Source organism: Squalius cephalus (genome assembly GCF_949319135.1).
Source record: "Squalius cephalus genome assembly, chromosome: 3".
Taxonomy (NCBI): Eukaryota; Metazoa; Chordata; class Actinopteri; order Cypriniformes; family Leuciscidae; genus Squalius; species Squalius cephalus.
Genome location: NC_137124.1, coordinates 12,604,863 through 12,631,279, shown reverse-complemented (window position 1 = coordinate 12,631,279; position 26,417 = coordinate 12,604,863). Strand labels below are relative to the sequence as shown.

The following is a 26,417-nucleotide window of genomic DNA, read 5'->3' as shown; positions in this document are numbered from 1 at the left end:
CATCTGCATGTGTGTGTGAAAGCGAGAAAGAGTGTGTGTTTGTGTAAATGTGTGCGGTTTTTTGTCTTTTTGGCCTCCATTATCACTGTCTCTTTGTCCTTCTCACGCTCTGTTTGTCTGTGTGTCGAAGTGTGTGAATGTGAGTGAGCGTTTCTCTGGGTTCCCGATCCATTGCGAATCCAGCGATCTGCAGGGTTAAAACGTCCCTCTCAAGGATCAGATTACCAGAGAGAAACAGACCGAGAGAGAGAGTGACAGGAGGTTTCAGGGAACACATGGATTGTCGTGCAAGTTAAGAAAGGAGCGAGGAATAAATACAGCAAGAAGGAACTTTTGTATTAGTTTGCTTTTTGAACATTTAATATCATGAGGCATCTTTTCCCTGAAATCAATCTCCTTATTCCCTCCCCGGCTACCGGCAGTCACGGACATCGAGTCAGGTAGAGTGTGTTATGTGTGAGATTTCAGGAAAAACAGTGTGTGTTCTTTAACAGCTTATTTACAAAACCTTTTTGTAGAGCAAAAGGAGTTGTAGATTGATCTTCTGAAACAAGCTCTTTAGGGTTTATAGGAGGTTGTGCGGGCATCTGTTAAGACTTACTCAAGGCAGATTTTGGTTTAAAGGATTTCTTTCAATCAAAGCCAGTCTATATGGGATCTTTGGAGACATCAGCGCTGCTTTTTGAGACTTGAGATTTCTGTCTCCTACTCTTTATGTGTGTCTGCAGTCATGTTAAAGAGAAAGTTTACATGATAAAAGCATTTATACGTCTATGCAGCAAAAAACGAGAAAAGGATAACAAAAGGAAGTATGTTGTTGCACTCTCATGATGGATGGATGGATGGATGGATGGATGGATTGATAGATAGATATTGAGCTAGTGTGTGTTTGTTTGTGTTTTCTTTTGTTGTCATAGTACGGTCTGAATGATGGTGGCCACCCGAGAGCGAGGGATGCTGTTAAACACAGCGATCAGTTACTCTGGTTAGCCACTGTGACCCTCATCAGATCCAAAAATGAACAGTCATGTGCAATATTAAAAGCCCATCATATAGTGTGGGTTTATTGCTCTGATGTGGTTCAAAAATCACCACTAATGCTGTTTTTTCCCAGTCCAAAGATGTGTTTCTATATAATGTTTCTGCTGATGAACAGAACTTCATCATTCCATAACATTCATATCTTTGGAAACAAAGGCTCATATAATGTCTAAACCTCTTTTTTTATCTCTCTTTCAGTTGGGATGACAGCAGTTCAGTCAGCAGTGGGATCAGTGATGCGATTGATACTGATGACATCAACACCAGCTCCTCCATAAGCTCTTATGCCAACACCCCCGCCGCGTCCCGTAAGGCCCTGAATGGACAGGTATGACCCGCGCACATTTACACACACATGCCATTACAGTACGCATTTATTTATGAATATTAACATTACATATCTGTGCATGCGCCTTTGTGTAAAACCTGAAAGTTTTAGATCTTATAAGCACCAAACTGCCATTTTTCAGTTAATTACTCAGCTCAACTCTATAAAAGTAGTGTATAGAAAATCTTCTGGCTTTGTTAGAGATACAGCTGTACAATGATGTCAAAAGCATAAACTCTCAGTCCCTGTTGAAACTAGAAACATCAAGTTCATCAAGAAAAAAGTTATTTACAAAATTGCAATAGTATTTCATAGTATTACTTTTTACTGTATTTTTGACCAAATAAAGGAAGCCTTGGTGAGCATAAGAGTATAAAACATTATAGTATCTTACCAACCCTAAACTTTTGAGCTGTAGTGTAACTGGACTGCAAAAACAATGTTTTTTTTTATTAGTTTTCAGCCATTTTTTATTTCTTAATCCCCCCGCTATATAGCATTTATTTGTGATCCAACTACATCTTAAACACAAAGAGGTTGTCCTCCGGTGCTCTGTCTGTCCACCCCCTTTCTTTCTTCTGGTAAAACCCCCTTCTTTTTCTGTTTACTTGAACCTAACTCTCACATTCCCCTGCTTAAGACCCTCATAAAGTGCTAAATAGGTGGAGTTGTGTCAATATTTAAGCCAAAGCAATTGACATGCCTCTTTGCAATAAAGCAGTGGAACAAATAAGCGGTTAAGAGCAAACAAGTTTGACTTCAGGACTATAATTTCTCATTATATTGAAATGCTAAGTTTGGTAAGTGTGTGTGGAATAAAAACCTGCAAACTCTAAAACCACCAAATCTACTGGAAGTTGTGATGCATTTGTTGTTTTATTGACATTGTAATACATTTTGATGTAAAATTATACAGGTAATCATAGGGAAATGTATTGATAACTGATAACTCAATTCTGAAATTTTGAGTCTAATTACCATATAATATGTGAGTACTTTCTAATATTGATGTATTTATAATGTTGATTTGAATTGGGTATTGTTTTCCATATCCTCAGACAGACACAGAGAAGCATTCAGCAGGCGAACGCAACACTGCTTGGTCCAGTGAAGAGGTCAAGAAGTCGGATGGGGGTTTGGATTGTGGCATCAAAATGGATGGAGGTCTGAAGTGGCGGAGGAACCCTTCAGATGTGTCGGAGGAGTCCGATAAGAGCAGCTCTGGAAGGAAAGCTGCACCCATCTCTCAGACCGGCTCTTGGAGGAGGGGCATGAGTGCACAGGTGGGCGTGACCGTACCCCGGACCAAAAGTTCAACCGGAACAACGGGAACCGGCGCGATTAAGACGCAAGGGACAGGTAGGTGTTGTGTTTCCTAGAGCGTTCTTAAAATATTTCAGCTGTAACTGGTCAGTGGTGTTTTTTTTTATCGTGGAATTCAGAAAAGTTTCATTTGCGGCTTCACGATTTAATCAAATAAATATAAGCACTGCTTGTTTCAGAGTGAATCGCAGCGGTGTGTGGTTTTTTTTTTTTATATACATGATCCAGAGTTTTCAGTGTCTCTATTCACAATAAAATCTCCACACGAAGTCCATCCATTCATATGGTCTTGAGTTTGAAATGCTTGTAACATACATTTGGGAATGCAGCATGCACCAAACTTGTAATGAGGAGCACTTATAAACCGACTGTTGTCAACAAATGAGTAGCTTTAAGGCCTTTCCACCAAAATAAAAGCATGAGAGTTTAACTTTTGAAAATGAAGAAAGTACTGCAATTATTATTATATTACAGTTGTACTGTTTTCTTAAATACTGTTACTTTTATTTGCTGTGAAATATTACAATACCAATATTTCATATGTTTAATATTTTTATTTAGTAATAATAAAAATCATAATAGAAAATAATAATTAGTATTATTATTTAGTGTTATTTATATATAATAAAAAATAGCTAGATTTTGCAGCCCTAAATAAAAGCATTCTTTTTAAAATATTTTTTGTCTGCAATTTTTATCAGTTGTACAGTAAAATAAAAATATTCTTATTTTTTCTTAATTTTTTTATTTGCACCGAAATATTACAATCGTAATATTTTTTATTTTGTTTAATATTTTTATTTAGTAATAATAATCATAATATAAAATAATAATAATAATAATAATAATAAAATGCCAAAATTGTGCTGCCCTACAAACAAGCACAGCAAACCTTGAGCTCTTTTATTTTTTGCGCATTTTTAAATCACAATTCGATCATGCAGCCCTAGTTTAATTTAATACACAGTGAAATCCCACACACAGTGTTGACATTATCTGCAAGTTTTGTGCATTATCAGCTCTTCCAGCTGTAGTGTTCTTTTCTCCAATAGGTAAAACAGATGACGCTAAGGTCTCAGAAAAAGGCCGTATGTCTCCCTCTTCCAACATCGTCCAGCATTCTTCCTCAGACGCCGGTCGAAGCAGCGGAGACGAAGCCAAGAAAACCCCAGCAGGTCGAGTCCCCACAAGCACATTCGGTTTCAAGAAGCCCAACGGCGTCCACACTGTGGTAACCACCTCCAGCATCACACTGGTCACAGCGAGCGGCGCCACCATTACCAGCGGCTCCGCCACCCTGGGCAAGATTCCCAAATCCTCCGCACTTCTGGTTGGTGGGAGAGGGTCTTTAAAAGGGGCTGTTGATGGTTTATTACCCCCTCAGGAGGACGGATACCTGTCCCCCAGTGCTCGTTCAACGCTGCAGTACCGTAGTCTACCTCGACCGTCCCGCTCCGGGGCCGCGGCCCGCAACGGGAACCGATCGTCCACAAGCAGCATCGAGTCAAGCCTGAGTTCCCGAACGCCCGTCCTTACTACCATCACAGCCAATAAGCCGAGAGATTCTGCTCCTAAAACCAACGGGCACGCAATCCAAGCCAATCAGACGGACAAAGAGAAGGGCGTGACTTCAGAGATGGACAACCTGAGATCCAGTCCGATTGTTTCGGGAGGAGGGGCTGCTACTATTCCACAGACAGCGAGGCAGGGGAACAAGTACAGTGAGGTCTCGTCCCCTACATTGCGAAGGTACAGACAGGGTGGTTTAACATACCACACAGAATTTCACCCTTATAAATCTGAGTTTTCATTGACGCTTCCTCAATTAATGGCTCTATTCATCTTCTCAGGCCACACTTACATTGCCAAACATGTGAAAGAAGGAATGAGTTTTTGTAACCTCCTCCAGTTCCATAGTTAGCGTCTTTCTGAAGCTGTTTACTTAACCTGCTTTATGACAGTCATAGATCACGACTGTTCGGGGGGGCTCACGTTTTTTGCTGCTCGTGTTATTGATTATTTTAATCTTTTCTCACTATTATTTAAGGATAGAAACATGCTTTTTTTCTCTTCAGCTTCATGGGTTGAAAGGGACATAGTGAACATTAAAGGTTGGAAATAAAGAGAATTATGGCTTTGAAAGTATCAATCATATTTAGTATACTTGCACATTGCTCATACTTTGGTGTTTAACTCCTTCAGAATTTTTTTTATTTTTTTTTATGGATGATAAATAGAGGGGGAATTCTCATAGACTTACACTGAAGGAAAGCCATATAGAGACCAGAAAATTATAGACTCCGATACACAACACCATTCATATTTTTTGTATAAAAAAAGTATTTTGTTAATATACAGTCAAACCAAAAATTATTCAGACACCCGATATAATTTTTATTTTATTTTCATGAATAATATTTTTTAATAGTGGGTGCAAGACACGATAGTTCATTTATGTAAGTGAGGATAGCAAAATAAAGTAAACTGTGACATATTATACCCAAAAATTATTCAGACACTTTGACCTGACCATGTTTTCTTAAGTGTTTTTTCTTTAATTGCTAATGCGACCTTTTTACACCACAGACTGAACAAAATTAAGCATTGCTTAGTAATGTATTGACCTAAAGTGGTATTATCTAATTGTGTACTTAGCTATTCAACCTAATTCATTTGTGACAGTCTAACAGAAGGATGGCCAAAACCAGTGAAATATCAACTGATTTGTGACCCTGGATCACAAAACCAGTCACAAGGGTTTGATCATTGAAATTGAGATCATCTGAGAGTTGAATAAATAAGCTTTCCATTGATGTATGGCTTGTTAGGATAGGACAATATTTGGCCGAGATACAACTATGTATTTTTTGCTATTGCCACAAACGCCTGTGCGACATGTGACTGGTTTTGTGATCCAGGGTCACTTTTGATAACTCTGAGTTCTTGTCATATTTTATTACCATTTTCTAAACTATAGCGAATAAACTGTGATAATGTGAGAAATGTTGAAGGTGTCTGAATAAATTTTGGCTTGACTGTAATTGGATTTTAATAAATTCTCTGTTCTCTCAGACTTTTTGGAGGTAAGGCTGCCAAGCAAGCCCCAGTCACCACTGCAGAGAGCATGAAAAACTCGGTGGTCATCTCCAACCCCCACGCTACCCTTGGGCACACCCAGTCCTCTGGCGGGCCCTTGGACTCCCCCTCCACAGTGCCAGGTAGTGGCAGCAGCAGTCCCCTGTACGGGGGTCGCGGCGCCAGCGTAGGGGGCAGCGAACAAGCTTCGAGCCCTGGCTCGGTGTACTCCACGGGCACAGGGACCTGGGGAACCACCATCAGCAGCTCTTCGGCTCTCGGGTACCCCTCTGTGAGCAGCATGCACACCAGCAGCGAGTCCATTGACATGTCTGTAGGCAGCGGGCATCACCGTGAGGATGTTCACCCGGCACTGATGAGAACGGGTAGTGCCAAGACGGGCATGTCAGAGAGGTGAGTCTGGAAGAGAGTAAGAAAAAACTTGTTTTATCTCTAATACTGGTCTGGAATATTGAAATATTGTGATGTATATTCAGAATTTATAGTTTGGTAAGACTTTAGTTTAGGGTCCAGTTCTCACTATTAACTAGTTGCTTATTAGCATGCATATTACTAGGATATTGGCTGTTTATTAGTACTTATAAAGCACATATTAATGGTTTATTCTGCATGAACATATCCTACATCCCTTATACAACCCAATACTTAAACTTAACAACTACCTTACTAACTATTAATAAGCCGTAATTAGGAGTTTATTGAGGCAAAAGCCGTAGTTAATAATTAGTTAATAGTGAGAATTTGACTAAAATGTGACCTATAGTTCTAATCAGAATTACAGTATGTTTGATTCTGAAATGTCACATTTGTACTGCAAAGTTTTAGGGGGTAACCACAATTATATGTGGGAATGAATCTTCTAAATGATTATTTCCTGTGTGTACGGAATCCAGGAGTCACTCCTGAACTCACACTGGCATAGTAATGGCAATAGAAGAAGAGATATGACAGCTGCAGTGTGTGTGTGGTCTTCGAGAATCAGAATTCGAAATCGGAATGCAAATCCAAATTAGAATTCTGTTTTTGATTTGCATTCTGATTTGGAATTACTATTCAGTTCGTATTTTCTATTGAGTTTGTTGAAACGCCACATATATCAGTGGTTCCACCTGGATAAATGAGGTTATATATAAGTGTGATTTTCTGAACTCTGGGAAAAGTCATGTAAATTAGATTTGAGTTCAGATTGAAAATGGATAACGTATTTCGATTCAGATTCTGGTCACACCAAGTTATTTAATTGTTGTAATTATAATTAGCTCAATTACGGTAAATTGTAAATTATAATTTAGTTCTGATTAAAAATTCCGAATATCCACATACACACTGCAAAGTTTTAGGAGTGACAACCGCATTTAAATGCTGTGAATCCCCTACATTTCTGGTTCATACTATGATTCAGGTCATACTAAGTTAGTTGGTGTTTGTTGAAAAACCCAAATGATGAATAAACTTTAGGATTTCAAATTTAAATTAATCAATCATCGTTCTATCACAGTGCTCATAAAAACCTATTTAAAGGAATAGTTCACTTAAAAAATAAAATTCTGTCAGCATTGCTCACCCTCGAGTTGTTCCAAACCTGTATGAATGTCTTTCTTCTGCTCAACACAAAGGAAGATATTTTGAAGAATGTCAGTAACCAGACAGTTGTTGGACCCCATAGACTTTCATAATAGGAACAAAATATCTTCTTTTGTGTTCAGCAGAAGAAAGACATTTTTTACAGGTTTGAAACAACTTTGAAACGACAAATGATGACAGAATTTAAATGTTTAAAGGAAAACTATTCCTTTAACTCACTTTAAAGTTGTGATACTGCAGTGTGGAAGCCTCTTTGGGTGTCTCTAATTCTGTATTCATCTCTTCTCCAATGATCTTTTTCTCTATCAACCCTCTCCTCTCCCCTCTACATTCCCCAAGTCCCCTCTCCTCTCCCTCTGCGAGTCCTAAATTCAGCCGTAACACATTGCCACGGAAGCAAGACAGGTAAAATGTCCCATAGCTTCTGGGTCCACTTCTGCTGCTTTTTAATACTGACATGGCTTTGTGTCTTTGTGTTTGCGTAATTTTATACTGTAGTTTTAAAGACTCTAAATTGGGGTTTTGTTCTTAGTTTTGAGGCCATCTATGCCAAGTGAGGTCACCACAATTTTGCCAAGTAAAACATATTTTGTTGATCCTGAAACAACATTCTTTTCCAGAAATTAAGTCCTAACCCTATCCTTAAGTTATCCCTAAAATCAGAGGGAAATGATAGGTGAATAACACTGATGTAGAAGCATCTAACCCTGGTTGTAAGCCTAAACTTGACATAAACCGTAAACTTGTCCCTCAGCTCTGATTTAGACCTCTTCTATTCTTTATTGCTAACACAGTATAGCAAAAAGTGTTTATGAAAAACATTGCCTTTACCCTACCTTTAAGCGCACCCTTAACATTTTGTCATAACTGCTGGCAATTGTTACACTAACCACGTCTAGTGTTGAAATCCATAACTTTGCTCAATCAAAGCCTTCATTACAAATATGATTTATTTGCCTTAAAATTAATGTGACCGCACAGTCAAGATTATTTTTTATTCTTTGTTCTAGATTAATCAAAGGATGATCACCTTTAATAGTGCAATTATAATTGAATTATGCCTTATTATCTGTCTGGAAAACCATCCCTCATGATTAAGTTCCTCTCCTCCCTCGCTGATTCATTTTATCCATCTCTCAGCGATTCCTGCAGTGATAGAAGCACGCTTCCCAAGAGGGGACTCAAGCACAGGTGCATTGTGGGAATATGCTGATCTTACTGCAATGACACTCACGCTCTCCTTCTTTCTGTTCTCTGATCTCTCGCACATGCTTCCATGTTTTAATATGCAGTGTGGCCACAGTTTTATTTTTGAGCACTGTTTTCTGTTGCAGTTTTGGTGTGAGCGCATGGCACTTGTCACTTTTTGTACAGAGTTCGTATCACATAACGTACTGTATGTGAATTAGCAGCTTTTTGGGAAAATTTCTGTTTTTCTTTCCACAGTTTTATTACTTTAAAGTTGTAGCACAATTTTTATTCGTAATCTTCTCTTTTTGCAATTTACTGGTGAATTCTGAATAATATTTTTTTGTGTGTGTGTGAATGCAAAGTATATATTACACATTAATTTTAGTTATAGATATCCTAAAATGTAAAATATACATATATTTTCATATACACTACCGTTCAAAAGTTATCTTATGTTTACCAAGGCTGCATTTTTTATTAATAAATGCAGTAAAAACAGTAATATTTTTAAATATTATTGCAATTTAAAATAACCATCTTATTTTAATGTATTTTAAGATGTAATTGATTTCTGTGATGGCAAAGCTGAATTTTCAGAATCATTACTCCAGTCTTCAGTGTCACGTGATCCTTCAGAAATCAAAGAAATATTTCACATTTTTATCAATGCTGCAAATTGTGCAAATAAATACTTTTTGTGTAAACCTTAATACATATTTTCAGGATTCTCATTGATTGAATAGAAACTAAGTTAAAAAGATCAGCATTTATTTGAAACAGAAATCCTTTATAAATGTCTTTACTGTCACTATCAATTAATACATCCTTGCTGAATATATAAGTAATAATTTCTTTCATAAAAACTTTTGAACAATAGTGTATTATGGCATAATATTTAAAATACAATACTATACAATTAGAAATATAAAATGACCTTATATATACTAAAGTGTCTTTGTTTCCTTATGCATTGGTCAGGTTTCAGATCACAGTATTTGTAATAGTGACATTTGAATGCTGGTGTCTGATTGGATGATGCTCTTGCAGGTACGCCCCTTCACCACAGCTGCGTCAGGAAGAGGCGCGTGATTGGCTGCGCTCACATTCGGCTGGTGGATTGCAGGAATCAGCCAGTAACTCTCCCTTCTCCACCGGTTCCAGCTTGACGTCACCCTCTGGAACAAGATTCAACTTTGCTCAACTTGGTAAAATGCATATACTATGAATGAATATATAATACTTGATATAACATTTTCTGTCCGTAGTCTGTCAAGATAATTTGATTTAATATTTCTGGAATGCACTGTATAAATGTGTGCCAGTATATCAGAAATAATACAAAAATAGACTTTAACTAAGTGTGCACTTTACTATTATTATTTGACTTATCTAATATGATTACGTGCCATTGTGTGTTTTTTACAGGAAGCCCCACAACAGGTGCTCAGATAAACCTGGCCAGCCTTCGCAACAACAGCCTGACCAATCAGGACGTCCCGCTGGACAGCCATGGTGATTCCCGTCTGCGCAACTCCTGCATGTCGCTGGATGAGAAGACCCGCACCATGAGCCGGTCGGGATCTTTCAGGGACGGGTTTGAGGAAGGTGAGAAATGTTGGACTTTGGAAATGTTGCACTGAGTTCAATACGTTCATATTCTTCAACACTTTTCAGTAGTGAACCATCTTGATTTAATTTTTCCATTGCTTTGCATTCTGGGATTACCATATCCACAAATGATAAATCCAGTGCCTTATAATTTGACCAAAACAAAGTATCTTGGAAGGCAGCATGATGTTGTGGCCTATCGTTTGGAAGTCTATGCATCAGGAGCTCATTCACTGTTGTTCTTAAAGATGATAAAAGGAATGCTTGAGAATAAGCTCGTCAGCTTGAACTCCATGTTGAAAAACACTCACAGACATCTGAATCCAGCATAAGCCCATCTGTCTACCCTCAGTCTATTCACCCATTACACTAAACCAACAATCTCTTTACTTGCTGTAACAGACATTGAGTCTTTTTGAATTATCATTGTGTACATAACGCTTTGTTACATTTTAAGTCTTTTTTTCTCTCTTTTTCTGCTCAGCCCGAATCTCCCGTTCGCTCATTTACCTGTTGTGAGTCTTTTCTACAAGATGATTGACAAAGCAGCCAAAGACAGTTAAGCCATAAACTGCCACTCGTGGCACAGTAACCCAGTATTGCACAACTGAGTATTTAGTGTCACTTCTGAAACAAAATACAGGTTTAAAGCCATGTACATTCTGTTCAGAATCAGAATATGATACGGTATATGTTCCACTAATATGGGTCTGAACTCTGTGACTCTGAAACATGAGTGTTGTAAAAGTCCCTGAGGAACAGGTTTAAGAAAGGACTTGATCCACACACAGGAAGTAAAGAAGATACATTTCATATCCTCAGCCTTTGTCTATCTATCTATCTATCTATCTATCTATCTATCTATCTATCTATCTATCTATCTATCTATCTATCTATCTATCTATCTATCTATCTATCATCTATCCATCTATCCATCTATCCATCTATCTATCTATCTGTTTGTCTGCCTGTCTGTCTGTCTATCTAGCGTCTGTCTATCTGTTTATCTATCATCTATCTATCTATCTATCTATCTATCTATCTATCTATCTATCTATCATCTATCTATCTATCTATCTATCTATCTATCTATCTATCTATCTATCTATCTGTATATCTATCTATCTTGCATCTGTCTATCTATCATCTGTCTGTCTTTCATCTATCTATATATTTATCTTTCTGTCTATCTGGCTTGCATCTATCTATCTATCTATCTATCTATCTATCTATCTATCTATCTATCTATCTATCTATCATCTGTCTGTCTGTCTATCTATCTATCTATCTATCTATCTATCTATCTATCTATCTATCTATCTATCTATCTATCTATCTATCTATCTATCTATCTATCTATCTATCCAGCCAGCTGTTTATATATCTATCTGTCTTGCATCTATCTATCTATCTATCTATCTATCTATCTATCTATCTATCTATCTATCTATCTATCTATCTATCTATCTATCTATCTATCTATCTATCTATCTATCTATCTATCTATCTATCTATCTATCATCTGTCTCTCTATCTATCTATCTATCTATCTATCTGTCTGTCTGTCTGTCTGTCTATCTGTCTTGCATCCATCTATCTAACTATCATCTGTCTGTCTGTCTGTCTATTTATCTATCATCTGTCTCTCTATCTATCTATCTATCTATCTATCTATCTATCTATCTGTCTGTCTGTCTGTCTGTCTTGTCTATTTGTCTGTCTGAAGCTCTCTCTCTCACACACACACACACACACGCACACGCACACACACACACACACATTACAGATGATGTTTTGGTTTTCTGGGTGGTCCTCAGCCAAGTTCATAAGCGCCGCTGGTCTTTCATTCTCACATCTGTAACCCCGCCCACATCACGCCCAGGCAGGCGTTTGGCTGATCTGGCATCATCAGGAAGTGCCAAGCGACCCGTGGGTGGACTGTGTTTAGGCTGATGTCTGTGATTTGTTTGGGAAATGATTTGAAGTCACACCTCTGGACTCACATTCAGGATCAGCGGTGCAATCTCTGACTGACGCTGTTATTACCCCTGATGAGTCACATCTTGTCGGGGCAGGTGAAAGTTTAATTAGAGGTTTTAGTTGTTAGACGGTTGTGTGTGGGTCGATGCTTTTGTCTGGGTGTGTTTGTCTGTGTAGGTTAACTGGGGGTTATCATTGCTTTTATGAGAAATGAGCATTCGTTATTTTTGCTGGATGTAATCTGTATTGTGTACTTTACAATCTACAATTTCCATTAAGTATTGATTTTAGTGTTAAAACTTTCTCTGCTGCGTAACATATGATGTTCTTATGATCTGGGGTTTTTGTTACGTTGCCTGGCAAGTGGCAACAGTTTGTTACACCCCAACACAGTAGAATTGCAAGCGTTTCATACTAGAACAAGTCTTAATTTCTATAAATGTATGTTTATCCCTTTAGTTCATGGATCGTCCCTCTCTCTGGTGTCCAGTACCTCATCCGTCTATTCAACGGTGAGTTTTCAAGCCCTTTTAAAGTTTTTATTAAAACAAAAGTTTTTCTCTCTTTGGTTCGTACAAAGACCAAATTGTCAAAAATTGTTATGCAAATGTACGATAGATAGATATTTCACTCAGTGATTGTATAGTATCTCAGGTCGAGTGCCACACCTCCATATGGGCGGCTCCTTTCACCTGCAGTGTTTTAGCAACACTTCTCTCTCTGGCACACGTGTAGTGAGTCTTCAGTTCAGATGAGCTTGACTTCAGGAGCAGAGGAGTTAGTTAGTTACGCACTTATGTAGTAGAGATTTATCTAGAAAGGATCAGATTTACTAAAGTATAAAGACTGGAAAGACATGATGATGGCGACTCTCTCTATGGGGAGAGCTGTGAGTGCTTGGGGATATACGGTAGGAGCCTTAACTTTTAGATTACTCTCATTCTCTATTTACATATATATATTTTTCTATTCTATATTTATGCTGCATATTATTAACATTCATTCTCAATTAAGTACCAGTAAACAGGAAACTTATGGTGTGTAATGTTGACTTGAAATGTGTATTTGTATCTTGCTGGACTGAAACCTGCTGGAGTTAATTGATTCCACAGTCTGTATTAATGCTGATCCAGGAACAGATTCAAGCAGATCCTCCTCCTGGTTGTGTTTTGTCTGTACTGTAGGTTGAGGCTGTAAAGTGTTTGTGTATGTGGGTGACAGCTGTCATGCAGAAACACAATGTTCCTTAGAAACAGACATACAAAAAACAAAAAACTCTGTGCTGCTTTTGAAAGCACTGATTCATTCTGCACTGCAGAGTACTGAACGTTCATCAAAAGCCAGATATAATGACAGGACAATCTTCAGTCTCAGAGTCAACAAAAGATCAGAGAAGTCAAACAGAAGCTCTTCTGATCAGAGTTGCATTGATAAAGTCACATTGTTGAGTCTGTATCATCAAACACATGTACAAAAAGCGAGATTTGATTCAATCGAAACCAGCTAGACGCCGGCGGGTTTGTCCCACATGTCATATAATGCTGTGACGGACAGATAACGCTGCTGTTTTAATGTCACTGTCAGTCTAGCTGTCGGACTAGTGTCGACAGCATTGAAAATCATTATAGTGTGATGTCGTAACACACCTTTTGGATGTCATTACATGCCAGACGCCACACAAAGAGCACTGGTTTGCTATTGTTGTCTTGAGCTTTCATGTGTCACCAAGCATGTTTTCAAAAATGTTTGAATGATTTTGAAAAAATGAAGAAATGTAATGAAATAATATGAATGAGAAATATTTCATAATGCACATTATTTCTAGATCACTAATCAAAGAGGCTCATTTCTGAAAAGGTTTGACTCCTTTTGTACCAAAGGTCAGTTGTTCTTGCTTCCATTGAAGCTCAAAATGCTCTTTAGGTCATTTTCATATCATGCTGGATCACATGATCATCAGGTTTTACAGAAACTTTTCAGTTCAGCTGTGGGTGATGCCTGGTGTTATCTAGTAACCAACTTCCAAACAGTGAATCACTCTCAGTGATATTCAAATGTGTCCAACTTCCTGTTCGTCTGCGAGTGTACCCATATGAGCTCATAAATCACAGGAAAAGGAAAATTCCCTCTCTAGAGCTTTAGGATATCATACTGTTCATTTTCAGGTGTGTGTTGCTGTCTGTGGTGTTCGTTTTATACCCTCGGGAGAGAAAGCAGCTCATTTTTCAACTGCTATTCAAGAAAAGCTGTGCAAATATGCTGTTTAAACATGCTAATTACTATGTCTTTTTATTTCAACAGACGGAGGAGAAATCACATTCAGAGGTGAGGACATGTTTTTCCTTTCGCAACAACAACACACACGGCCCCCCACATGCCTGTGAAGCACATTGCCGTCAGTAGCGTGTTTATTCACCACCATTGACCTGTTGTGAACACAAACTGTGGGTGGATTCACGGTCGGATCTCATTTCACCGCACATCTCTGTGATCTTTACGTCCACCTGTGCAACACTCCTCTATTCTGTACATACACCTGCAAACTGTTTCCCCCCTTTGATACCAAATCACAAAGTTCTCTTTCCACGACACACCTGGATCCCTTGTGTGTGCCTCCTTTTCCTCTTCTTTTCATCTGCGGCTTTTTTTCTTCCCCTTTTCAACTTGTTTCTGTTCTGCATTTTTTTCTCTCCAGATCCGCAAGCTGCGTCGAGAACTGGACTCCTCCCAGGAAAAGGTGTCCGCCCTGACGACACAACTCAGTGCCAATGTAGGTGGACACAGATACATAGTTCTTTATTCTTTTATTATATCTGTGGGGCATAATTAATTCCCAATTCCGTATCTAGTGTCAGTTGTCAACCTGAGGCGTCATATGAATGGTGTTATCGTAATCCCAGTGACGCCTGTGTGGGTTGTGTGGTTGATTAATGTCAGCGTCGATCATGACCTCATTGGAGTTTCCAGTTGTCTTTATCTTTATTCAATAGGGCTATATCTTCAGAAACACAGTCTATTGTATTTTTGTAATACTTTTTCCTGCACTTAGCCTGTTCTTACCCATGTATTTAAACCTGTTAAGAAATTAAACCTGTTTTTTAAGTCTTTAGTGATTACTCTACTTATATGAGATTTGCAATTGCGAAAAAATAAAGTCACAGTTGTACAGTTATAAATGTGTGACGCTGTTGAAGCAATGAAGTAGAAATTGTGAGAGATAGTCACAATTTTGAGGTCTAAAGACATACTATGAGATTTAAAATTGCAATTTTAACAAATTGTCATAATTTTGAGGTACAAAATTTGTCACTTTGAGGTATAAAGTCGAGATTATCTGAAAATGTCACAACTGCGAGATGTGAAGTCATACTGCGAGATATAAAATGAGAAATAGTTACAGTTTTGAGGTAAAAGTTAAAATAATGAGAAGAAAAATTGCCATTACCAGGTCAATTAAAAGGTCGCAAAAGTCGCTTTGTGAGATATAGTCAACAGTGTCGGGGTAACGTTAGTTATGTAATCAGATTACTTTTTTAAGTCACGCAAGTTACTTTTTTCCCATTTATTGACTCTTCTGTCGCCATTATGAGAGAACACATGAGTAAGTGCAGAGGTGTTGTGTGCGCTGTGTAAACATGATGGGTATTGGTAGTTTTAGACTAAATATGAGTGTTTACTCATCTCCCTTGTACAAAAACAGATTCAGTATTCCTAAAAGTGAATGAAAACAGTGAAATGCAAATCTGCAGTAATTAAATATGTTACATTACACATATATACTTGTATTTAATCTCACTTTATTGGCCAGCGTCTTTGCTGCTGACCTTCGTCACCCAGAGGCTTATCCATTTCACTTTTGGTGTAGAAGGACAATTACAAAAAATACAACTTTTTGTGTTATTAAAAAACAAACAAGCAAGCCCAGCCCAGGTGAGAAATAATAACACAAACGTAACGCATTACTGTACATTAAAGTAACTAAGTAGCGGAATTAGTTACTTTTTTAGGGAGTAACACAATATTGTAACACATTACTTTTAAAAGTAACTTTCCCCAACACTGATAGCCACAATTATGAAAAATAAATACTATTGGCAGCCAGTGTATATTTATAAAATATAATAAACTAAATTAAAAGCAAGACTATGCAGAACAGACTTGTCAGAACAGGTATGTGCCATTTCCACCAGAGAAACAGACTGTGTTTGATTTGATATTTTATGACTAAGGACAAATGGTACGGTACAGACCGTGTTTAGTGTTTTTGATATGTCCTTCTGAAGATAAATGCATGTGTAAATCATAAAGACATGTGTATTATGCCCAAGGCAAAGGTATCCTGTCTTTTAAGTACTAACCAGACAAGATGTTTTAGAGGTACTAACAAAAGAGGAGTTGTGTTCTAAAGACTAGATTTGCTATTTTTGGTGCATTGCCATGTTTTCCATTGTAAACACGTGTGTGTACAGTCTCTGACGTAACATAAATATGAACTCGTCGACTTGTTGAAAAAGTCGATTTTTGACTGCCATGGAATGAAGTGAAGGATTAGTTTTGACGTATGCAGCACTTTGCTTTGGTTTGATGATTATATTCGGTAATGCAGACACAACTCTTTTTGGGGTGTTCAGCTATGGAACAGTGAGAATATCCCAATAGAAAGAAAAAAGATTGGGAAAAAAAGAATTAAAAACACAAATGGGCCCTTGAGACTCCAGTAAAACATGTCAAGGCCCCGGGCGGCCTCTCTGCTTTGTCTGTCTCAGTTATCAATGCTAGGAGGAGCTTCACTTCTTCATAATATAACGCTGTAGTTGAGTTATCTGAAGCTGAGCTATCTATGGAACAGCAGAGGAGCTCTTGTGATGTTTGTTCTGACGGGAACAGCTCTCTGATATGGCTCCCTTTGAACCGCTACCCTTCTCATGGGTGCACAGAGAAACACGCTCCCTCTCAGACAGAAACATATAGACAGGGAGGCTTTACGGAGACAACTGACTGCTCCCAAGACCCTGTTGGATGTAAGGTGAGGCGATGACCCAGAAGATACGTTTATGCTTAGTGGTTGCTCTTTCATAGTTTATGAGTATTGGCTTTAAAAGTTTTAATATTCTCTGATATTTTCTTTCAAATATCTCATGAGAAATGACACTGAAACCAATGAGACAATTGTGAGTATATAAAAGGAGCTGTAAAATTAGTTTAGAGTTGAACTTTCTGAGATTTCAAGTCACAGTTTGAGACATTGTTGAGATCTGTTTTAAAACTCTAGAGGGTGCATGTGTGAATATTGAGGTTGTTTTCTAAGGGAAAAGTCTGAGCATCAAGAGACTTTAGAAAAAGTCTCAATTTTATCTCCATTTAATCTCATTGTGGAATAGGAGAAACAGTTGAAATGTTAAAAAGATCATTTGTATTTTTAATTTTTTAATTTTTTTTATTCCTGTAACAGGGAAAATTAGATTTAGAGGGAAAGGTAAATTGTAATGAGAGGGTAAAGAAGGTTTTTGTTGTTGCTTGTTAGTCTGGGATACGGGCCAGAGTTTAGATTGCACATCTAAGTGTTTGTTTAAAGGTAAAGATTGTTATTTAGTAAGTTTGAGCTTTGCTGCTTCAGTTACGTTTCAATAAACAGGTGGCTCATGCACAGGTCATGCAGTTCATGCAGCTTTGAGCAAAATGCTTCTTTGCTTTTCTTGTTATCATGGCAAAGGAGAAAGCTTAGCTTAGACATTTTATTGTACTCCCTTGAAGGCAGATTGCACAATGTCCATGTATTATATGAATGGTGTATTATTGTGTAGCTGAGATGCATGCGTGCAACAAAGACGTCATTTTAACTTCAGTGAACCCTCTTTCTTTACTTTACCTCTTCTCCCCTGTTGTTCTTTATTAGGCCCACCTGGTGGCAGCGTTTGAGCAGAGTTTAGGCAACATGACCATCCGCCTGAAGAGCCTCACCATGACCGCAGAACAGAAAGTAAACATCAGCACGCTTTCATTTGGATTTATCACACTTGTTCATTATTAGACATAGAGAGAAAATGATTTTGCAGATGCATTGCCAATAAATATATGCGTGTGTGTCAGGACTCTGAGCTGAACGAGTTGAGGAAAACCATCGAGCTGCTAAAGAAGCAAAACGCAGTAGCTCAAGCAGCCATCAACGGTGTCATCAACACTCCAGAACTCTCCTGCAAGAGTGAACGCACAGGTGAGGCAGACAAAATAATCAATCAATCCACACTTAAAGAAATGTATTACAAACAAACCACTACAACTATACGTTTACACAAAATATATGAAGTTTTAAATGTGCTAAATGAGCATCTATCATTCCCTTTAATGTGTTAAAAATACTCTTCTACTTTTAAAGGGATAGTTCACCCAAAAATGTCAAATCTGTCATTCATGTGTAGATGCTTTTCAGACATCGTTGTGTTCTGACTGGTTAGTTTTGCAGTTTTTTACATTAATGGCACACTTGATGTCGACTAAAATCTTAAAGTCCATTTGTCAGGTAAAAACGGTTCGTCCCCCGGAGCGCAGCCGGACCTGCGCATGCGCAGACAGCACTCGTCTGACAGCGTCTCCAGTATCACCAGTGCCACCAGCCACTCCAGCCTGGGCTCCAACATGGACAACCCCGACTCCAACAGCAAGAAGAAGAAGAAGAACTGGGTGAGTCCACACTCCTCTCAGCAACATTTAAAAGGGTAGTTCACTCAAAAATGTCATTTTGTCATCATTTTCTCACCCTCAAGTTGTTCCAAGCTTGTATGAGTTTCTTTCTTCTGTTGAACACTAGATGTTTCGAATAATATGGGTAACCAGACAGGTGATGTGCCACAATGACTTCCTTTGTATTTTTTTTTTTCATACTATGGAAGTCAATGTTGTTCATCAACTGTCTGGTTACCCATATTCTTCAAAATATCTTTTTTGGAACAACTAAATGATGACAGATTTGTCATTTTTGGGTGAGCTATCCCTTTATTGTCCTAACAACTGTTTAACCGTTGCAAATCTGTGTGCATCTTCATTCTATCTTTTGTTTGTGTCTAACGTTTGTCTTTTATGTTTTTGTCTGAAGTTGCTTAAACTTAAAATATTATTATAAATACTACTAAGAAACAGCTACCGTGATATGTAACTAAATGCTGATGCTTTTCCTGAAAACTGTATTAAATGCGAAATTGAAGGACCTGCCTTTTTGTAGTGGAAGTGCAAAAGAGTTTAATATATTGTACTTCCTGTTTTGCTGTGTCATGCTGGCTGTAGCTGGTGTCCTGTGCTGGAGGTGACGTGTCAGATGATGAATATGAATATGAATACGTATGTTAAATAATGATGACTACAGTTACCCTGTTATGTTTGGACAAGTGTGACATTGATAGGCTAGCAGTCTTGTAGATTTATATACACTACTGTTCAAAAGTTTGGGGTTAGTTTTTTAAATAAATAAATAATTTTATTCTGCAAGGATTTTAAATTGATACATGAAATAAAAAATAAAATAAAATAAATGCTGTTCCTTTGAACTTTCCTTTTGTCAAAGAATACTGAAAAAAATGATCTGGTTTCTGACAAAAAATATTAAGCAGCACAACTGTTTTCAGCATTGATAATAATATTAAATGTGTCTTGAGCAGTAAATCAGCATTTTACATTAATTTCTGAAGGATCATGTGACTGAAGATGAGTACTGTAATTATGCTAAAAAATTCAGCTTTGACATCACAGGAATGAATTACATTTTAACATATATTAAAATAGAAAACTGTTATTTTGAATTGTAATCATATTTCACAATATTACGGTTTTTACTGTATTTTTTATCAAATAAATGCATCCTTGTGAGCATAAATTACAGACTTTTATTTTTTTTATTTTTTTTTCAAAAACATGAAAAAAAAAACGTACCGATCCCAAACTTTTGAACGATACACCAACAGTTTGAGTTTTAAATGTTTAGTGTCCCAGTTTGTGTTGTTATTCTTAGATTGATTTTAGTTGTTTAAATGTAATATTCAGCTTTGTAGATGCATCACTGTCCTGGTGTTTTGGAGAAGGGTAACCAGCTTAACTAGGTCCCTATCAACTCTTCCTGCAATGGATTTGTGTTATTGCTTGTGCATTGGTCCTCGTGGTCGCATCACTGAGGGGTTTGTGTTGGTCTTGATGGGTTTTCAGGTGAAACATGGTGATGTAGTTCAGCAAGACTCTCAGCTCAGTTGTTCTTCCCGCAGATTTAGTGGTAGAGATTGTAGACGGTGATCTGATAGTGTCATGTGACGGGACACAAACACACACGGCTGAATGTGCTTTTCTGTGTCTCTCTCTCTCTGTTTTTTCGCTGTGCTGTCGCTTCATATGGCAGGTGTATGAGGTAAGAGAGTGTGTTAGTTAACCCAGCTTCACTCCTAACCCTGCTAACCGTTAGATGCACTGCTCCTTTGTCTCCTTCACACTGTCCTTCTCTTCTCCCTCTTTTTCCCCTTATTCCCCCTATATTCAAAATAATTTCCTTCTTGAGTCATTATATTTATTTTAGTGCTGTCAAATCAATTCATCGTGATTAATCGCATCTTACATAAAAGTTTGTTTATATAATCAACGTATGTGTATACAGTGTGTACTGTATGTGTATAGACAGACATGCGCGCACACACACACAAACATACATATATAAACACAAGCGTTATGTTAGATGCCATTAATCGTGATTTATACAATTAAGCTAATATTTATTTTAGTACAACTGCAAAGTCTGAGTTTTTTCCACTTTTTTCCTGACCTTCAAGTCATGGGTTCTTGATATTTGAATTCTTGATTTTATCATGAACTTCTTGACTTTTAGTTTTAGATTTTGAATGCTTAAATTCCTAAATGTTGAACTTCTTGATAATCAATTTCTTGATTTTGAATTTATTTGTTTTTCATTTTCATTTTAAACTTGATTTTATATTTCTTGATTTAAACTTTTTAATTATAAACTTCTTTATTCTATTATTCACATTTCTTTATTATTAACTTCCTTTTGAATGTAAATGAATGTAAACGTCTTTTAGATTTTTTTTTTCTTGATTATGAACTTTTTAGAATTTTTATTCTTATTTTACCCTTCTTGATTATGAACTTCTTTATTTATTTTTTAACTTCTTGATTATAAACTTCTTTGTTTTGAATTTTTGACTTTAAACATCTCGATTATGATATTATAATTTTTTTTACTTGCTGATAATGAACTTCTTGGTTTTGCAACTATCCCGAAATAGATGTAATTGTTTAAAACTGTCAAAATAACAGCACATTCAAATCTATACATAAAACATCCCAGATAAAAAGGCTGCTTTATCTTCAAACTTTGATATGGATGATGCCCAACCTTACCTTTTTTTATTTTAGGCTGTTTCTCCCTTCTTTCTTTCTTTCTCTCTCTGTTTTCCTCCCCTGTTCTCACAGTACTGCTTCTCCTGCTGGTCGTTTTCCAGTAACTCTCAGCCTCATGATCTCCTCTTTGTTCTGTTTGCTGTCATTGCAGCTGCGGAGCTCCTTCAAACAGGCCTTCAGTAAGAAGAAATCCCCCAAGTCGGCCTCGTCCCACTCAGACATTGAGGAGATGACGGATTCCTCTCTCCCTTCCTCTCCCAAACTCCCTCACAACGGCACCGGCACCTCAGCGCTGCTGCTCCGCAACACACACTCCAGCTCAATGTGAGTGTGCTCGTGTCTTGACCTGATCATTGTTAACTAAAACCAAAGGTGAAATCACGTATTAATCAGGACATGTATGCTGTGATTTAGACTGTCGGACTGTCTGGATGGGGAGGCAGAGACTGTGATGCAGTTGCGTAATGAGCTGCGAGAGAAGGAGATGAAGTTGACGGATATTCGACTGGAAGCCCTAAGCTCCGCCCACCAGCTGGACCAGCTGCGCGAGGCTATGAACCGCATGCAGGTGTGTGAGACTTGCTGTCCCACCAATCAGATTCATTGGATTGTTAAGTAGAAAAAGGAATGTTACATGTTTTATCCCCATGTGGGTGGTCTGATAGGTGGAGATCGAGAAGCTGAAGACGGAAAATGATCGTCTTAAGTTGGAAAGCCAAGCCAGTGGAAGCAGGGCGTCCTCTCAAGTGTCCGTCTACAACCCAACTCCGACCCCCACGCCTGGCCTGTCTCAACACAGCCTCAATCTCACAGAGTCCACCAGCTTCGGTACGATAATGTTGTTGTTGTTTTTTTGTGAAAATACTTATTGTGTTGCTCCCTAAAGGTTGTTTTTGTAGCTGTATGTGAGGGAAAACCATAAAAGTCCGTCTTCTTTTAGACATGTTGCTGGATGACTCCGGTGGAGACGGAAGCTCTCGGAAAGAGAGCAGACATGTGAAAATAGTTGTCAGTCTTCAAGAGGACGTCATGTGGAAAGAGGTCAGTTCTCCCGCTTTTTTTTTTTTTTTTTTTGCTGGACGATTTAAAAAAAATGCTTTAATGTTGTGTCTTCTGTCTCCCACAGGACAGCAGGAATCGAGATTTCCTGATCGGCTGCATTGGTGTCAGTGGAAAAACCAAGTGGGATGTTCTTGATGGAGTTGTACGGCGCTTGTTTAAGGTAATGCACATACATCACTGTAATCATTTGTTGATGATGAGTGCTTTACATTCAGAAACATTAGACTGATTGTGGTATATTAAAATACATGTATGAACAGTAGGTGTCGCTAACATACCAGTTGCCTAGAAGGCTCAGAGATGACATGAAGAAGTGTATGCTAAAAAGTGTGTAGACTGACTACTTGAGCTCTCTCTGAAGTTCGTTACTCTTAAATATACAACACTGATTCATTCAACTTTTTTAATAGTCTCTTTTTACTTCAGAAAGACTTTTTTATCGAGGTATTTAACTTGAAGTGGTTTGCAAAAAGTGCTCTAGTTTAATTTGAGAAAGATGTGGAATCAACATACAGTATTATCCAACCACACTGTATAACAGTGTATTACAGAGCATCCAGGTATTAGTGGATAAGTGTTGGGTTTGATTATCTGCAGGAGTACATCAGGCATGTTGATCCGGTCAGTCATCTGGGTCTGGGTTCAGACAGTGTTGAGGGCTATCGTATTGGAGACGTGATCCGGTCCAGCGGGACAGACACACCTGAACTCCTGCCGTGTGGATACCTCGTGGGAGAGAATGACACGATCAACATCTCGCTGAAAGGTTAACACAATCAGAAAATGTTTTATTTGTTATCGGTATTTGGTATAGTTGTTCCACATTTCTGTTGTTGTTAACATTGCGCCTGTGCGTGTTTCTCTCAATTCAGGTGTGCACTCTCAGTCCCAGGATTCCCTGGTCTTCGAGACGTTGATTCCCAAACCCATGCTCCAGCGCTACGTGTCTTTGCTCCAGGAACATCGCAGGATCATCCTCTCAGGCCCCAGTGGCACTGGGAAATCCTACCTGGCCCACAGACTGGCAGAGCATCTGGCACTGCGAGAGGGAAAACTGCCCAGTGAGAGCAACATCGTCACCTTCAATGTGGACCATAAATCCAGCAAAGTGAGAGTTGTTGTTTTTTTCTTTTTTTTAAATCAAAAATGCTTTTTAAATCAGCTCTCTCTAGTTTCTAAAAGAGCAAGGCTCTTTAGAAACAAAGCTTTTTTTCTCCAAAACGAAAAATAAAAATGATTAGCTAACAAGATATGAGCCGAAGACTACAAATCTTTGAGCATTAAAAAGTAAAGATGTATATATGTATTTACTAGGAGTTGCGTCAGTACTTGGCAAATATAGTGGATCAGTGCAGCGCTGACGGACCGGAGACTGAAGCCCCTCTTGTGCTCATTCTGGACAACCTTCATCACGTCAGCTCACTGGGAGAGATGTTCAACGGCCTGCTGAACTGCAAATACCAGCGCTGGTCAGTCTGCCTTTCTTTTAGAAATACACGTCCATAGATTGGAGTCTGAAAGAAATGAATACTTTTGTTCAGTAGGGACACCTTAAAGTGATCTAAAGTGGAAGACATTTATAATGTTACAAAACATTTGCTGTTCTTTTGATATTCCTGTTCATCAAACAATCCTGACTTTTTTTTTTTTATCACAATTTCCCCAAAAATATTAAGCAGCACAACTGTTAATAATTGATGATAATCTGAAATGTTTCTTGAGATGCAAATCAGCATATGGAAATGATTTCTGAAGGTCATGTGACACTGAAGACTGGAGTAATGATGATGAAAATTCAGCTTTGCATCACAGGAATAAATTACAATTTAAAATATATTCAAATAGAAAACAGTTATTTTAAATAGTAATAACAATTCACAATATGTCTGTTCTTACTATATTTTTAGCTAATAAATGTAGCCTTGATAAACAATAGTCTTTCAAAATCATAAAAAAATTCGTACCATCCCCAAACTTTTGAACAGAAGTGTGTATTTATATAATTTGTATAAATCAAAATATCATGTGTTTATGTACACACTATATATTCAGTGTATACAATATACAAAATTACACTACAGTCAGTGTAACAAACAAACATTCACACGAACACAACAACAAGTGAGTGTACAATTAAAGGTTTTATTTTGTCTCTCTGTATTTGCAGCCCGTATATAATCGGCACGATGAGTCAGGCGACATCTTCTGCTCCAAACCTGCAGCTTCATCATAACTTCAGGTACAAAACTGTTCAAAACTTGACCTTAATGGGGAAAAAACTGCAATGGAGTGACCTCTAGGTGGCGCCATTGCGTTATTGTTGAAAGATTCGATAAGTCCTTTTCATTAACATCTAAATGAACAGTAGAATAGATAGATAGATAGATGATATTATTTTTTATTGATTGTAACTTTTTACTTAACATCTTCTAAGGCAGTGATGATGTTAACATGAGCAATGTGTGTTTTCCGTTCCAGATGGGTGCTGTGTGCTAATCACATGGAGCCGGTGAAAGGTTTCCTGGGCCGGTTTCTGAGGAGGAAGCTGATCGAGACTGAGATCGGCAGCCGAACACGGACCCTGGAGCTGGTGAAGATCATCGACTGGATCCCTCAAGTCTGGCACCACCTCAACCGCTTCCTGGAGGCTCACAGCTCCTCTGATGTGACCATTGGTACGGAGATAAACCAATATTAACAGACGTTCTCAGTGTTACTAATTTGCTGAATTAGTCTAAATCAGTCTAAATCACAAGTGTTGAATTCGAGCGTCACGTGTCTTCGTCCAGGTCCACGTTTGTTCCTGTCATGTCCGATGGATGTGGACGGTTCTCGTGTTTGGTTCACTGACCTGTGGAACTACTCCATCATCCCCTACATGCTGGAGGCTGTGAGAGAAGGTTTACAGGTAACATCTGCCCTCTTTTATAGGAAAATCCACCTATTCTGACTAATATGTTTTATTAAATGTAACTGTGAAAGTCCATGGACACAAAGCGTTCATTCAATCTCTGTTTGTTTGCATTTGTTTAGCTGTATGGTCGCAGGGCAGCATGGGAGGATCCTGCGCTGTGGGTTCTGGAAACTTTTCCCTGGGCAGCTTCTCATCAGCATCCTGATTGGCCAGCATTGTTGCAGCTCCGCCCAGAGGACGTGGGCTTTGATGGATACTCCGCCTCCAGAGAGGGCCTTAACAAACAGAGCACTCAGAGTGACAGTGACGCCGACCCACTGGTGAGTAACACAAACAGCAGTGAACCCATGAACTCTTACTGCTCTCTAATGCTTTTATGTTTACATATCAAAATAAAAATATTAGAAAAAAAAAAAAATAATTCTTCAAGTTGGGGACATTATAAAGTAGAAAAATGGTCTTGGAAGGATTGCTCAAGAAAATCAATGATTGAAAATAATTGATAAACATAATAATTTGTGTAAATTCTCAAAAGATGTATATCATGTGGTTTACATAAGGCTGGGACCCACCTCATCATGATCACCATGTCCTGCCGAATACAACATATTCATTTATGAATTAATGTGAATTAATGATAAGAATAAATTAATCATGGGCAACAAATATGTCAGCAAATAGAGTATGCCACTCAGTGTTATTTTAGTATTATTAATGTATGTATTATATATTATGAATTATTTATTAAGTATTTTTCTTTATATTTTAATTATAAAAATTTTAGTTTAAGTTTTTATTAATTTTGCTAAGTGCTTTTGTCATTTTTATTAGTGTTTTTTCTTCAATATTTCTATTTAGCTTTATTTGTAATTGTTTTAGATAGTAATTGTAGTACTT

The 26,417-nt window shown here is 37.9% G+C and overlaps 1 protein-coding gene across 5 annotated transcripts in view; it reads left to right on the top strand.

The window, feature by feature from the left end:
* nav2a (neuron navigator 2a) overlaps positions 1 to 26,417 on the top strand; it is a 193,931-nt gene that overhangs the window by 165,588 nt on the left and 1,926 nt on the right. For all 5 annotated transcript variants that reach the window (XM_079866104.1, XM_079866105.1, XM_079866106.1 and 2 more), the window contains 26 exons: positions 1,240 to 1,369; positions 2,428 to 2,728; positions 3,745 to 4,441; positions 5,765 to 6,181; positions 7,712 to 7,777; positions 8,513 to 8,563; positions 9,611 to 9,768; positions 9,989 to 10,168; positions 12,611 to 12,663; positions 14,453 to 14,476; positions 14,847 to 14,921; positions 18,048 to 18,131; positions 18,242 to 18,365; positions 18,672 to 18,832; positions 21,696 to 21,868; positions 21,959 to 22,112; positions 22,210 to 22,372; positions 22,485 to 22,585; positions 22,671 to 22,766; positions 23,204 to 23,372; positions 23,479 to 23,714; positions 23,921 to 24,075; positions 24,774 to 24,845; positions 25,085 to 25,281; positions 25,396 to 25,514; positions 25,640 to 25,840. In XM_079866104.1, the coding sequence (XP_079722230.1) occupies positions 1,240 to 1,369; positions 2,428 to 2,728; positions 3,745 to 4,441; positions 5,765 to 6,181; positions 7,712 to 7,777; positions 8,513 to 8,563; positions 9,611 to 9,768; positions 9,989 to 10,168; positions 12,611 to 12,663; positions 14,453 to 14,476; positions 14,847 to 14,921; positions 18,048 to 18,131; positions 18,242 to 18,365; positions 18,672 to 18,832; positions 21,696 to 21,868; positions 21,959 to 22,112; positions 22,210 to 22,372; positions 22,485 to 22,585; positions 22,671 to 22,766; positions 23,204 to 23,372; positions 23,479 to 23,714; positions 23,921 to 24,075; positions 24,774 to 24,845; positions 25,085 to 25,281; positions 25,396 to 25,514; positions 25,640 to 25,840 (4,357 nt within the window). The remainder of the gene's footprint in view (positions 1 to 1,239; positions 1,370 to 2,427; positions 2,729 to 3,744; positions 4,442 to 5,764; positions 6,182 to 7,711; positions 7,778 to 8,512; positions 8,564 to 9,610; positions 9,769 to 9,988; positions 10,169 to 12,610; positions 12,664 to 14,452; positions 14,477 to 14,846; positions 14,922 to 18,047; positions 18,132 to 18,241; positions 18,366 to 18,671; positions 18,833 to 21,695; positions 21,869 to 21,958; positions 22,113 to 22,209; positions 22,373 to 22,484; positions 22,586 to 22,670; positions 22,767 to 23,203; positions 23,373 to 23,478; positions 23,715 to 23,920; positions 24,076 to 24,773; positions 24,846 to 25,084; positions 25,282 to 25,395; positions 25,515 to 25,639; positions 25,841 to 26,417) is intronic.